Source organism: Podarcis filfolensis, assembly GCF_964270895.1.
Source record: "Podarcis filfolensis genome assembly, chromosome: 17".
Taxonomy (NCBI): domain Eukaryota; kingdom Metazoa; phylum Chordata; class Lepidosauria; order Squamata; family Lacertidae; genus Podarcis; species Podarcis filfolensis.
Genome location: NC_139621.1, coordinates 644,682 through 658,662, shown reverse-complemented (window position 1 = coordinate 658,662; position 13,981 = coordinate 644,682). Strand labels below are relative to the sequence as shown.

General features: G+C 45.2%; 1 protein-coding gene across 8 annotated transcripts in view; it reads left to right on the top strand.

Annotated features, from left to right (window-relative positions):
* The window catches only part of RBM10 (RNA binding motif protein 10), a 53,680-nt gene that overhangs the window by 30,300 nt on the left and 9,399 nt on the right, over window positions 1-13,981 (top strand). For all 8 annotated transcript variants that reach the window (XM_083592114.1, XM_083592113.1, XM_083592110.1 and 5 more), the window contains exons 2-12: window positions 1,649-1,769; window positions 3,003-3,189; window positions 3,647-3,838; window positions 3,976-4,045; window positions 6,410-6,483; window positions 8,478-8,564; window positions 9,392-9,452; window positions 10,067-10,240; window positions 12,864-13,024; window positions 13,563-13,660; window positions 13,742-13,829. In XM_083592114.1, the coding sequence (XP_083448240.1) occupies window positions 1,753-1,769; window positions 3,003-3,189; window positions 3,647-3,838; window positions 3,976-4,045; window positions 6,410-6,483; window positions 8,478-8,564; window positions 9,392-9,452; window positions 10,067-10,240; window positions 12,864-13,024; window positions 13,563-13,660; window positions 13,742-13,829 (1,209 nt within the window). In that variant the 5' untranslated portion in view covers window positions 1,649-1,752. The remainder of the gene's footprint in view (window positions 1-1,648; window positions 1,770-3,002; window positions 3,190-3,646; window positions 3,839-3,975; window positions 4,046-6,409; window positions 6,484-8,477; window positions 8,565-9,391; window positions 9,453-10,066; window positions 10,241-12,863; window positions 13,025-13,562; window positions 13,661-13,741; window positions 13,830-13,981) is intronic.

The following is a 13,981-nucleotide window of genomic DNA, read 5'->3' as shown; positions in this document are numbered from 1 at the left end:
GGACACCCAAATGCCCTGGCTAACACACCACCAATTACATGCCCTCTTAATCCAGTAGTAAAATCAGCAGCAACTAGGCCCTTGGCAACCTTTGAAAACCTCCTCCTAACAACAAAGGGACACGGCAAAGGGATGGTGTCTGCAATATACAAAATACTACTCCAGAATCCCACAAACCCCCTAAACATAATCAAAAAACTGGGAGGATGACCCAATGAACCAGAATGTGGTCTAAACCTCCCTTTAAATCCATATCAGCGAAAAGAAAAGAATTCACTCTGAAACTCACAGGTGGTACTTAACACCATGAAAATTAAGGCTAATACACCCAGGAACCTCACCAAAATGCTGGAGAGGATGTACCTCCACAGACACACCTCCACATGTGGTGGGAATATTCTAAGATCCAACTCTTCTGGACATCAATCATACAAGAAATATGCAAAATAACTAAGCAAGTATTAGAAGTCACCCCAGAACTGGCTCTACTGAACATCTTCCAAGACAATAACCCCCACTCACAACACAAAGAGCTCATAACCCACCTACGCTCAGCAGCCAGAAGCATCATAGCCAGACACTGGAGAGACCTGTCATTTGTAGAGGGATCTTGTAATTTTCTATTGCCCTGGTTGTGTTCAACCCTATATGTGTTGTAAGCTCACAGGGCTGCTTTGCTTTCATAGGTGATTGCTGACTCAAAGAGATGTAATAAATCCTGGGTTGCAAATGAGAGTGAGAGGACACAGTTGCTATTGTAAAGGGATTTTATTTTTATGGTATTTGTAGCTTTATTTGTTGTGGCTCAAAAGTTATTTAGTCCCATAAATCTTTCTAAATTTCTCAAACACCTGAAATCCAGGAAAGAATTACTGTATTTTCCATCTATAAGACAATCCCATGTATAAGATGCCCCTTATTTTGGGAGACTCATATTTAAGAAAATGGGGGGAGATGGCCCTGTGTGTAAGATGCCCCCTAATTTTGACATCATTTTTTAGGGGGGGAAACCCTAGTTTTATACATGGAAAAATACGGTATCTCTCTGATGGGCACAATAATGATGTGCTCAAGGTCATACAGCTGTTGATTTCAAATCTTGGAATACATCTGTAGAGACTTGGAACCTAGGCTTACCTGATTAAAATATAAAAAAGATTCATTTAGGAGTGATAATTTTGCCTCCTAGTAAGATGAAGGAGTCTGAGGTATGTCGTGGTTCTCCATTAAGGTTCAGGAAAAATGTCACATGGTAATCTGTCAACATTCATTCTGTGGGGTAGCCATGCCACCTTACAAGGGAGGAACTGTAGCTTGGTGAACTAGGCCTGAGTTTAGGTTTTGAGCATGCCTTAATCCAGAACCAAGGGGCCAAATTGGTTCCATATTTATATTGACATGGGCATTAGCAAAGTTCATACTTTGGATAGCTTTGAAGTTGTGTGAGTGTACTATAGAAATGACGGATCTGAGAAATAACCAGATAAAATGGGATATATATACGGTATATATGCTTATGTATATAACATGCTGGTGTTTAGTTTTAAAAAGATGCTATCTTCCTCTTATTATTATTGCTGGTGCCAAGCTAGGGTGGGAATCTCTGTGTGAAAATGCTGCTGATTTATTTCATCTATTTTCTCTGCAGAGATAACTGACACCCCACTTTTCATGATATGCTGGAATGATAGTCACCCACTGAAGAGCCTGGCGTTGGGAGATTCCTGAAGCACTTGCACTTCACGGGTAGCAATGGAGTATGAGAGGAGGTAAAATATTTCTCTAACTATTTCTGGCTTCTAAGATGGAGTAAGGCAAACCACTTTTGCCTGGGGGAGTGACTCAAAGTAACCACATGAGCCCAATGACCAGTTCCCCACCTTTTGCCACTAAGCATGTAAACAGTTGGATGAGTTCAGCACTAATTCTGAGCTCTGCTTTGCTGTGTTGAAAAGTGGGTGTAAGCCTAAATTAAGAGTGGTATCATTTTAACCACTGCTGTGCTCAGCATCCCTATTAGCAGGTGGCACAGCACTGCAATAAAATGGCTGGGATGTCACTTCCTCTTGTGCAGACCTCCAGGTACCATGAAGTCTTGCTCAGGAGTGCTGTGGTGTAACATAGGGAGAAAGGTTTTTAGTTTGGGAGTTCATATGAATAATCTTAATTCCCATTTCCTGACTGTTCTTCATCCTCTGTGCAAGAAACATTATTAATAAAGTGCAGAAGGGGTGGAGGGGGCTATTATTTAATAAAACAACTATCTGACTTTTAGAAGACATCTGAAGGCAGCCCTTTTTAGGGATGTTTTTAATGTTTGATGTTTTATTCTGTTTAATATTCTGTTGGTAGCTGCCCGGAGTGGCTGGGGAAACCCAGCCAGATGGGCAGGGTATAAATAATAAGTTGTTGTTGTTGATTTCCACTGTACTCTGTCATTAGACTCAGTTGTAAGTGGGTAGGTAAATGGGAGCCATGTGAGTGAGAGGGAAACACATCATGGCCTCTGTTACATGGCTCCTACATATGAACAGAAAGATTTTATATATGCATATAGCTTTAATTCTATGAATGTTTAATTGTTTTTTAGTTTGTAAGGTGCCTTGAGTCTCATCGGGGAAAAAGGCGGGTTATAAATATAGAATTAACAACAACAACGGAACTGTAGTCCCCAACAGTAGCTTTCCCACCACTTCAGTAATGTTTGTATCATCCCTTGGATGTTCAGATACAGATACAGCAAGGAGTCACTGGTGCTCCCAACTATCAGATATTGCATGTTGCACTAGCATCTGTATTTATCTGCCCATGACAGTGCTTTAGATTGTAGCCAGAATGCTAGTCACTAGATGACTTCAGCTCAAGTTACTCTGAATGCAGGTAGGGTGGGGGAATCCATTGTTTTTATTTGTTTCCTATGAACAGATTACAAAGTGGGGGTTACTTTTATGGGTAATCAGCACTGATAGCATAGCAGATTTCCTTCATTTTATACGCTCTAGAGGTGGTCGTGGAGATCGGACTGGTCGATATGGTGCTGTTGAGCAGACCCTGGATGAGAGGTTAGAAGGCCGGAGCCAGAGAGACCATGACTACAGAGATATGGATTATAGATCCTATATGAGAGATTTCAACAGCCAGGAGCCTACCAATGACTATGATGATTCTTCTGAGGAGCACAGTGTGGAGGTAAGTTGTGGTGCGGAGCTGTTGGAGACGCCTATCCTCTTTGTGACTACCTCTTGGGAGGTAGAATGCAGTGAAGAGCTGCCTCTCCAGAGGAAACCATCAGATGGGAGGATTTCACAGCTGATTTTTATAAGCAGCTGGCAGTAGGAGTGGGATCTAGCACCCAACAGTTGTGCTTCTGGGTGTAGTTTTGCAGAACTGCTGTTGTGGGGAGACTGTAACAAGTTAAGTACAGTGGTACCTCATGTTACATATGCTTCAGGTTACATACGCTTCAGGTTACAGACTCCGCTAACCCAGAAATAGTGCTTCAGGTTAAGAACTTTGCTGGTGCTGTGACTGCCGGCCATTTAGTAGGGAATTGTTAGGCCTTGTCCTGCAAAGCTGGGCACTACTCAGTTAAGCCCCATCCATTCTGAGCTTTTCTCTTCTTTTCTGTACAACAATCCTAACCCAGGATTCCTATGAGGCCTCCTCTGGATCAGAGACACAACGTAGAAAGCGGGACAGCCCCAGTGAGCAGTTGGGATTTCCTGCAGATGGTGACTACCGGGACCAGGACTACCGCACTGAGCAAGAGGAAGAAGAACAGAAGGCTAGCAGCATCATTATGCTGAGGATGCTGCCCCAGTCTGCCACTGAGAATGATGTACGTTAGGCAGTTGGGCTGGGAGGCACTGCTTCCTTGCAGTAACTTGTTGCTGTTGCTTCCTTGTTTCTCTAACTCTTACCTCTTCAATGCTCCCTGATGTTGGCATTGATCACTCCTTTTATGCTTTTCTGCAGATCCGAGCCCAGTTGCAGGCACATGGATTCCAGCCCCGAGAGGTGCGGCTGATGCGGAATAAAGCTTCAGGTGAGCTCCCGTTCAGAGTTCTATCTTTTCCCTTCTCTTGGTATTGCCATAGTGTTTCACCTACCATGTGACACACTCCAAATTAGAGTGCAGTTTTCCAGATATGTATCTATGTGGAGCTGGTTTGCCCTGTGGCATTAGTTTTGGTCTGTGCTATGTACATTCCCCTAGTGTTTAGAACCAACCAGGCTTTTAGATGTCACCAATGGATCATTAATAGCTCCTTGTGTGCTATTGTAGTTCTGTAAACTTGGAACTCTGTAGTTCCTCTGCTGTGTGATTGGCAGAACATTGAGGCCTATTCTTGGTTCCTGTTCTTTTCCAAGGTTTGTTGCATACTATATAATTGTGAGCATCCTCAGATCTAGCAATTCAGCATTTATTTCCATAGGAAGATCTTCTTTGGGTTTTTTTCTGCCTTTCTTGCTTGGCCTCTTTCTCTGTGGTAGGAGACAAAAACCAACAAATGGATGAAGGATGAAGACAATCCTTTTGGATATGTATGGTGTCTTCTATTTGGCCTCATTTGATCAGATATGAGGTTTGCAGTGATTCTTCTTGGATCTTTGCAGCCTAAGTTGAGCTCTTTTTAATAGTGGCACTGAGTAAACAGATATGAAGGCAGGCTATACAACTTTTAACCTATCAAGTTGAATGCAGCCCTTTAACCATATATGGCTTACCAGGGACATATTAAATCTGTTTGAATTTTTTCTTATTATCATGGGCAGGCATGGAGGGAGGATTTTCAACTCACCAATCAAGTATTGTGGTCAGTTTCAGTGGATCCTAAGTTATGCAGGCCTCCATTAAGGAAAGTAGTTACCAACCAATTGGGGTGGCATTGGAAAGTAAAAGGAAAGCATGAGATCCCTTAAGTCTGTTCCAAGAGAAATGGTCAGACTGTGTGCAGTCTGCATCTTAGGACTGTTTTTTGAGTAAAGTTATAACCAAGCAGGTAAGTTTGCTCCTTCTTTCCAGGGTTACTCCCTGCATATCACACACACTTGCAGCCTATGAGTCATGGTTGTGTACCTTTTTCTTTTTAAAAGCAAGGTGTGTATGTGACTATAGTCCTCTGTATCTGCCCTCTGTTATACCAAGCCTGAAAAGGGCTGGTTGGTACTACAAGATGGAGGGTACAGAAAGGCACCCTGCTTCCATGGGCAGCCAAAGGCTGAGAGAAGCAAAGACACATTGCAACACATTACATAAATGGGAAAACCTATTTTTACAAGGGCAGAGTCTGCAAACCTTGAGAATAAAATTCCCTGGAGAGTTGTAACCTCTTGAGAGCTGTCCACAGCAGCTTGCTCTTGTGTATATTGGTTCAATTCTTTTAAAAAATCATCTGTCATATTAGAATAGGAAACCTGTTCATAGACTTCCAACATTGTGCTTAGTTACGGTATTGCTAAGGGGAAAAGTGGGGAAGGGGTTAATCACTGCCATATTAGTTGGTTGGATTCAGCACATCTTTTCTGGGTTTGTATGAACCTTCTTCCAATATAGACACATGTTGTTACTGGTGTTTATGTAGCTCATTTTTCTTCACAACAGCTCTAAGAGATCTCTATTATTTCTGTTGTCTAAATGGGGAAATGAGGCTAAATGTCTGGCCCAAAGTCATTCAGTGAGTCTTGAGGCAGAACTGGGATTTGAACCCAAATCTTCTAAGTTCAAGTCCAACAGATCACAGCTGTGTGTATCTTGAAGATGCCATTGCTGCTGGGTCCCTTGTGCTAGTGCCCTCTGTGGTGGGTGTTTTTTGGTGCTCCTTCCAAAATAAGCAGGCACTTCACCTTTCCGAATGATAGCACAAGTGCCCTAGTGTGGTATTAAGAAGGAACCTCCTGCACAGATGCTTTGCCACAACTGTGGCGTACACTTAAGGAAAAAGTGGTAGATGGCTAATGGAAAAAGATAGCGTTAGTGGAAGCAGTAGGAATAGATCTGCTTGGAGCCATCACTCTCTGTTAAACTTTTCGCCATTTGGAGGTATTATAAGTTGGCTGATAAAGGCACAGGACTGAAAGTTGTGACTTCACAGATCTGTTCCCAGCTTGGGGTGAGGGAAGGGGAGAAATACTTGGAGGTTTGAGTAGAGGTGAGTGGCAATTGTACATCAGAAACATTCCTTGCTTAGGATGATCAGAAGAGCAAGCAACTCCCTTTTTGTGGTCAGCATCTGAGTCTGCACCATCCCACTTTACACCTAGGGTGCCCTTTCTGTGCCTTTCCACTCTTCCCTGTTTCTCCCCCGCATCCTGCCCTTGCCCCAATTGGTACAGCGACAGGGATGCGTGATGTTGGCTGGATCTGTTGACTAACACACTGCGTCTGTATCTGAATGCTGTCCTCCAGGTCAGAGCCGGGGCTTCGCCTTCGTCGAGTTTAATCACTTGCAGGACGCTACACGATGGATGGAAGCCAATCAGGTTGCTTTGCTGCACTTGAAACCCACAAGTACTGCTACTGTTAATGACCAATCCAAACACCTGGTTCATATGAAAAGCCCCAGCCGCTTTCCCCATAGGAAATTACTGAAGGGAATGGGGAAGAGGAGTTAGGTCTGAATCAGATATCTCTAGTCTCAGGAATCAAACAGAGAATTTGACTTTTTGGGACCACCCAAGTCCCAAGAAGTGGGGTTCTGGTGTCTTAGAATAGGGACACAAAAAGTCAGGACTTCTGAGTGGTATTAACAACCCAGGGAGTGGGTTAGCCTCTGGATTTAATTTCCACATTGGGGAGAAGGTGGTCTAGCAAGTTGAGCAGGGGAACTAAGGATCTAGGCTATGATCCACGGTAGTGGGGGCTGGAGGAGTTCCTGGTAGTAAGGAAAGGGTTTGGGGAGTTGGGACTCCTGTGTGCTCTTTCTGCTCTGGATATATGCATGATCCTGAGTGTGATACAGGCTCCAGTCTCAATGGGTATCTGTCAGAGATGATGCTGATGCTGCGTGTGCGTTCTCTCCCAGTGCAGTCAGGGTTCAAGATAGGAAGCTTTCCTGGGAGGCCTTATCTCCTTCCTCACAGCAGTCTCTGTCTTGACAGCCCATCTGTGCGAGACCCCTTGTTTCTATCCAGCACTGTAGGATCACAGTAAAGGTGTGAAGGGCCACAAACCAAGCTTTTAGACCCCAAACTGACTGTTTTGACCAGAGTTTCAAACTATGGTTCTGTTTCCAAGCAGCCATAAGGTTGGTGAAAATGCACCCCTAGCCCAATATGTTTGGGTTTTCCAGTGTTTATGCAGTCATGGCAATTGCCTCTGCCATCGACTCCTCCTCCTCCTCTTCCTTCTGTTCTCTTGTGTTGGCAGTGTAGCCGGGCCGTGTGTGCGCATCCCCAGTGGGAGCTGACACAGGTAGCCTTGGCATGGCTGAGATGATGCACTTTGCTCCAGATGCAGGAGGGGATAGTGCAAAAACTGGCCTAACAGGAAGATGTGGGCAAGGGATTATTTCCAGCACAGTTTCTACAAGCGTGTGAAAGTAGTAATATGTTACTTTGTAGGATTGCAGCAGGTCAGAGGTAGCATTTGTCAGAAGAAGATTCTACCCTATGGGACCTTGAGTTAAAAGCTCCTAGCAAATGCTTTTAGAAATTGGTGTGGCTTAGCTCTCTAGTTCTTATAAATTATGAGTCCTGGTAATCATTTGATGCCCTCACAAGGTGTTGAGAATCACCAATTGAGGATAACAGTACTTTTCAGAGGCCACTTTAGAAAGATATGATGAGTTGGAAGCAGTTTAGTTGTGTGCATGAGCGAAGTAGGGTAGGAAGATGAGTACTGAACCTCTGGGGATGTGTATGTAGCTTAAAACCTTATTTTTGGTCTCCCAAAGTTTTTACCTCTTGGACAGAGTTGCAACCAGAACATTGGGTGTTCCTCCAAGCATGCCCATAAATGGGAGCTGACATAAGCACAGCAGAGATCTGTGCTGAATGAGGGAGTGATCCCTAGTTAGGGGAAGGTGCCCATTGTGGGGGCACAATGGCTTTGGGTTGGGAGGAGAGGATGGAAATGCATGCTGCTAGCTTTCAGGACGGAAGCTCAAGACAGATCATTCTAGTGGCATAGAGGTTATTGTATGGCGGTGTCTCGGAGCATGGCTGCATTTTCTCTGTCTGTTTCTCCTCCTCTCCATCTTTCTTTCTGTCTCTCTCTGACACACTCTCCCTCCATCACAGTAGCCGGACGTCCCGGTGCCTTGGGTAGAGACAGGTGCCTCTGTCGGCCAGGTTAGGTGTGTGCTAGCCAAGTAGCCAAGTTCCAAACCTCTCTCGGCCTGTGCTGCCTTCCCTCCCTCACCCTCATCCATTCAGCTGAAGGGTTTGAACCTCTCCTTCTTTCTGCTGTGGCAGTGATGGGCACCTGCTCACCACTTCTGCGTTTGAGTCTCATTGCAGCATTTCTCTCCCTGCAGCACTCCCTCACAATCCTTGGCCAGAAGGTCTCCATGCACTACAGTGATCCCAAGCCCAAGATCAATGAGGACTGGCTATGCAGTAAGGTAACTGCTTTGTGGTCAGTTTGAGGATGTCAGAGGAGTCAGACGGGGTGTGAGGGTGTTGTGTGAGCAAGGTGAAGGGTGGAGAGAAGGCTGGAGGAATTTTTTGGGGTGGGGGATGGGGATGGGGTTCTACTGTGCAGCAGTAATGGTTAGCTTCTTCCAGACACGGCTGCTTCAAAGGAACAGTGCAATATGGAAATCCAAACTCAGCATCCAGGAGACCCAGTTTCCTTTAACAGAGTCAATTGGAAATGAAAATCAACATGGCGCTAAGTAGGGTATCTGTGCAGGGAATGAGGTCCATGTGCTCAATGGGACTTTCTGTCCTCCTCCTGCCTGCCCCCTGCTCTGGGGGTTATCTCAACCATCCAGAGCAGATTTAGGGGCCATGGGGGTAGGAAATGTGGGGAAAGTCCTGTTGAGTGGACCTCATTCTGTATGTTCAAGTTAATTCAGTCCTGCCCTAAGTATTTTTGCTTATTTTGAATAGTTTTGCTTTCAAGTAGAGGTTTTAAAATGCTTTTCACAATGATTGCTGGGACTGGAAAGAACAAAGAACAGCTTACTGGGGGCAGAGATCAAGGCACAGCAGACATGAGAAAGGACCTAGTTTCTGAGATTATGCCAAGCATTTATCAGGGGTTTTTGTTTTTGATTTTTTTCTTCACAAATCTGAGGGCCAGAAAAGCAGAGAAGGCATGCAGCAACCAAACCAGCTTTATGGCAAGTGTTAGATGTTTTGCAGGAGGTAGCAAGACTTTGTAGGGTCAGCCTTTTCCCATCTCTGGAAGTTAAATAAAGACAGGATGTGTCTGTTCTCTCAACAGTGTGGAGTGCAGAATTTCAAGCGCAGAGAGAAGTGCTTCAAGTGTGGCGTTCCCAGATCTGGTAAAGTTTAATGGGGTGGTTGTTGTTTTTTTTAACAATGATTTCTATTTTCAAATTACAAAGATAGAAGTACCAATCACATGGACGATACATTTGACATGGGTACATACTCTCCAAAAAAGAGCAAAACCTCTCACTACATAAAAACCAATTAACTAAAGAAGTAAATAACCTCTGGACTAGGGTTGCCGTTTTTCAAACAGTGAAAATTGCCAACTACACTGCCAACATGTGTTGCCATACATGTAGATTTTCCTGGACATTTTAGCGATTTCTGCCTAGACGCTGCTTCCAACTGCAGTATTCCAGATTTGTCTGGGAAATTCTGGACGTATGGCAACCCTGCTCTGGTCTGATAATCACAGTAGTTCCAAGTGCTACAGTTACTGTGCCATTTCACATCAGCGGGAATATAGTCCAAGTTACAACAAACATACAGCACTTTTCAAAGTGTTAGTTCAAGTGAAGAAGGCCATGTCCACATGTAGTGAGGAGATAAAGTTTAGCATTCTGATGATATGTAGCTCAGTAGCATAGTGTAGCCTGTAGCATAGTGACCTCCCCGTTGATAGTATTATTTCTTCTTCTTTTTCTTTATGACCATCCCTCAACAGAAGCTGAGCAGAAGCTGCCACCTGGTAGTCGCTTGGACCAGCTGGTGGCTCTGTCAGGAAGAGAACTCAGCCAAGGCCTTCTGCCCCTCCCACAGCCATACCAAGTGTCAGCAGCCCTGTCCACTCAGCCTGTGGCACACATGTCTGAACCTTGCGCGGAGAATGCTAATGACAGTGAGTATGGAATTGGAGAGTGATATAAGAGCTTCAGTTACGTGGCTGCAATCGGACCTAAACCTGTTCAGTTTTATGGCTTGTTCCCAGTGAAAGTGACAAACTTTAGTATCATGATGTTGCTGAGATCACCCTGTTAGGCATCCCTGACCACCTCAGCGAGCTCCAATTCCTGTGTTACTTACAGGGCAACGGATCATGGCAGTGATGGCAGGTCTCTGATTTAGCCCTAGAATGGAATTTGATTGGTTTAAAGAGTCTGAGAGCCTGTGAGATTCATAGCCATGAGGGTGCTGCTGTGGGGAGATAAAGCCTGGTACATTTGATTGTAATGTTACAAGTTTTGGAATGTTGTGCTAAATATATTGACCACCAAAAAAAACCCAAGTTCCGCTATCAGAGCACAGTGGTACCTCGGGTTACAGATGCTTCAGGTTACAGACTCTGCTATCCCAGAAATAGTACCTCGGGTTAAGAACTTTGCTTCAGGATGAGAACAGAAATCATGTCGCGGCAGCAACAGGAGGCCCCATTAGCTAAAGTGGTATCTCAGGTTAAGAACAGTTTCAGGTTAAGAATGGACCTCCAGAACGAGTTAAGTTCTTAACCTGAGGTACCACTGTAGAATCATAGAATTGGAAGGTACCCTGAGGATCATCTAGTCCAACCACATGCAATGCAGGAATATGCAATTGTCCCATATGGGGATCAAACCTGCAACCTTGGCAATATCAGCACCACACTGTAACCAACTGAGCTATCCAGCGAGTAGATTATGTGTTAAGAGTCAGTTGTGGCAGGATCTGTAATTAATTATTTTTGTCATAGATTTCAAAACTGCAGAGAGAACGTCTGTAACACTATAAATGAGGAAAATGTAGACTGAGAGCTGTGCTGAGTGATGACTCCTTCTTACCTCTATGGAAGAAGACAGGCATGCATTAAAAAGAGGCTCACAGCACTGTGAAATCTGCTTTGAGCTCTTTCTCTAACACCACATGAGTGGCTAGAGCATAACGGTGAATATAGGTTGCAGCTATTGCCTGGCTGCTTCATTGCTGCTGCGTCCTCCCCAGGAATGATGCACCCGACAGTTAGTTAGATCTGAGAGGGCATTCTTTTCTGCAGCAACACTAGGAGGTAGTGGCCTCAATAGCAATGGGAAGGTGAGTGTGCAGGAAAATAAGATGTCATACAGCAAAGTGTTTTCTTTCATTGCTTCCTTAGTGTATGAAATTGAAATAGCTGAAATTCCTTCTGCATCAGGTTACTGGTGGTAGGGCACTTCGTACCCCAGCAGGAAGCAGAGAAGAGAGATGGTGGCAGTGATGGAGCAGCCAGTCAGTGACTGCAGCATATATGCCTTATCCTTCACAAACATGCCTATAGAATCCTAGAACTGTAGAGTTGGAAGTGTCTGGAGGCAGTTGGAGGATGGATGGCAGCTCATGAGTTGAAGTTGAATCCTGACAAGGCAGAAGTACTGTTCTTGGGGGACGGGGAGCAGGTGGGTGGGTGGGTGGGTGGGACTCCCTGGTCCTGAATGGGGTAACCTTGCCCCTGAAGGACCAGGTGCACAGCCTGGGAGTCATTTTGGACTCACAGCTGTCCATGGAGGTGCAGGTCAATTCTGTGTCCAGGGCAGCTGTCTACCAGCTCCATCTGGTACGCCGGCTGAGACCCTCCCTGCCTCTGCCTTGTCTCGCCAAGGGTACATGCTCTGGTTATCTCTACGTATTATCTACGTAGGGCTACCTTTGAAAATGACTTGGAAACTACAACTAATTCAGAATGCGGCAGCTAGACTGGTGACTGGGAGCAGCTCCTGGGACCATATAGCACCAGTCCTAAAGGATCTCCACTGGCCCCCAGTATATTTCCAAGCACAATTCAAAGTGTTGGTGCTGACCTTTAAAGCCCTGAACAGTGTTGGCCCTGTAGACCTGAAGGAGCGTCTCCACCCCCATCCCTCAGCTGGGACACTGAGGTCCTCCTCTGAGGGTCTTCTGGTGGTTCCCTCACTGCAAGAAGCAAAGTTACAGGGAACCAGCCAGAGGGCCTTCTCAGCAGTGGCGCCCACCCTGTGGAATGCCCTCCCGTCAGATGTCAAGGAGATAACTACACAACTTTTAGAAGACATCTGAAGGCAGACCTGCTCAGGGAAGTTTTTAATGTTTTTATATGTGCTGCCCATATGGCAGGGGAATAATAATGATGATAATGATGTTGATGATGATAATTGGAAGCGATCTCAAGGGTCTTTAGTCCAATGCCCTGCAATGCAGAAATCACAGTTTAAAGAATCCCTGGCAGACGGCCATCCAACCTCCGTCTGAAAGTGTGCTCAGTGTTCTGTGCACTTTTTCTTAATGTGCATCTATTCTCTCAGGAGCGGAAAGTGCTGATACATTTTTGTTTCGTTTTTTCTGCAACAATGAGGGCCAGAAGCTTGATCTTTCCTTCCAAAAAATTGAAGGCAAAATTCTAGGGAACTTGTACAAGCTTTGTTAATCCATAATCCATTCTCAGCTGTGAAATTTCTTAAATCCTGTTGAAGGAGAGCTCTGAGGTGGTTGAAAGAGGCCAGGGTTCTGATTACCATACCATGTGTTACTCTTCACAGCAATCATCTTGCGAAACCTGAATCCTCATAGCACAATGGACTCCATTTTAAGTGCCTTGGCACCATATGCTGTTCTCTCCTCCTCAAACGTCCGTGTTATCAAAGATAAGCAGACACAACTCAACCGTGGTTTTGCGTTCATTCAGCTCTCTACCATTGTGGTGAGTGCCACAAACAGCATGTTGTAGTTCCAGTCCTGTCTTAGAAAAAGGCAGTGGGAATGGGGGGCTGTAGAGGAAAGGGATTTGTTGTTGTTTAGTCGTTTAGTCGTGCCCGACTCTTCGTGACCCCATGGACCAGAGCACGCCAGGCACTCCTGTCTTCCACTGCCTCCCGCAGTTTGGTCAGACTCATGTTTGTAGCTTCGAGAACACTGTCCAACCATCTCGTCCTCTGTCGTCCCCTTCTCCTTGTGCCCTCAATCTTTCCCAACATCAGGGTCTTTTCCAGGGAGTCTTCTCTTCTCATGAGGTGGCCAAAGTATTGGAGCCTCAGCTTCACGACCTGTCCTTCCAATGAGCACTCAGGGCTGATTTCCTTCAGAATGGATAGGTTTGATCTTCTTGCAGTCCATGGGACTCTCAAGAGTCTCCTCCAGCACCATAATTCAAAAGCATCAATTCTTCGGCGATCAGCCTTCTTTATGGTCCAGCTGAAGAGCTTTGGTAGTTTAATTTCTCTCCCTATGCTCTCTCCCAGGAGGCAGCTCAGCTGCTGCAGATCCTTCAGGCCCTGCATCCACCACTGAACATTGATGGCAAGACGATTAATGTGGAATTTGCCAAAGGTTCCAAGCGGTGAGTATAGGAGTGTCCAGAACTGGGCCTGCTGCAGTTTCTGCTGCAGACATCCCTAATGACTCCTGTGTCTCTCTGCAGGGACATGAGTTCATCAGATGGAAACCGCATCAGTGCTGCTTCTGTAGCCAGCACTGCCATTGCAGCTGCTCAGTGGGCCATCTCGCAGGTAACATAGTGAACAAGGAACAATGGGACAAGGAGAGTGATAATGGCTCCCGAGAACTGCTCTCGGTAGCAGGAATGTCTTTGGCTTATCCTCATTAGCTATTGGCCCATATTGACTTAGTATAGGAGTGGGGAAATGTTAGTCATAGACCA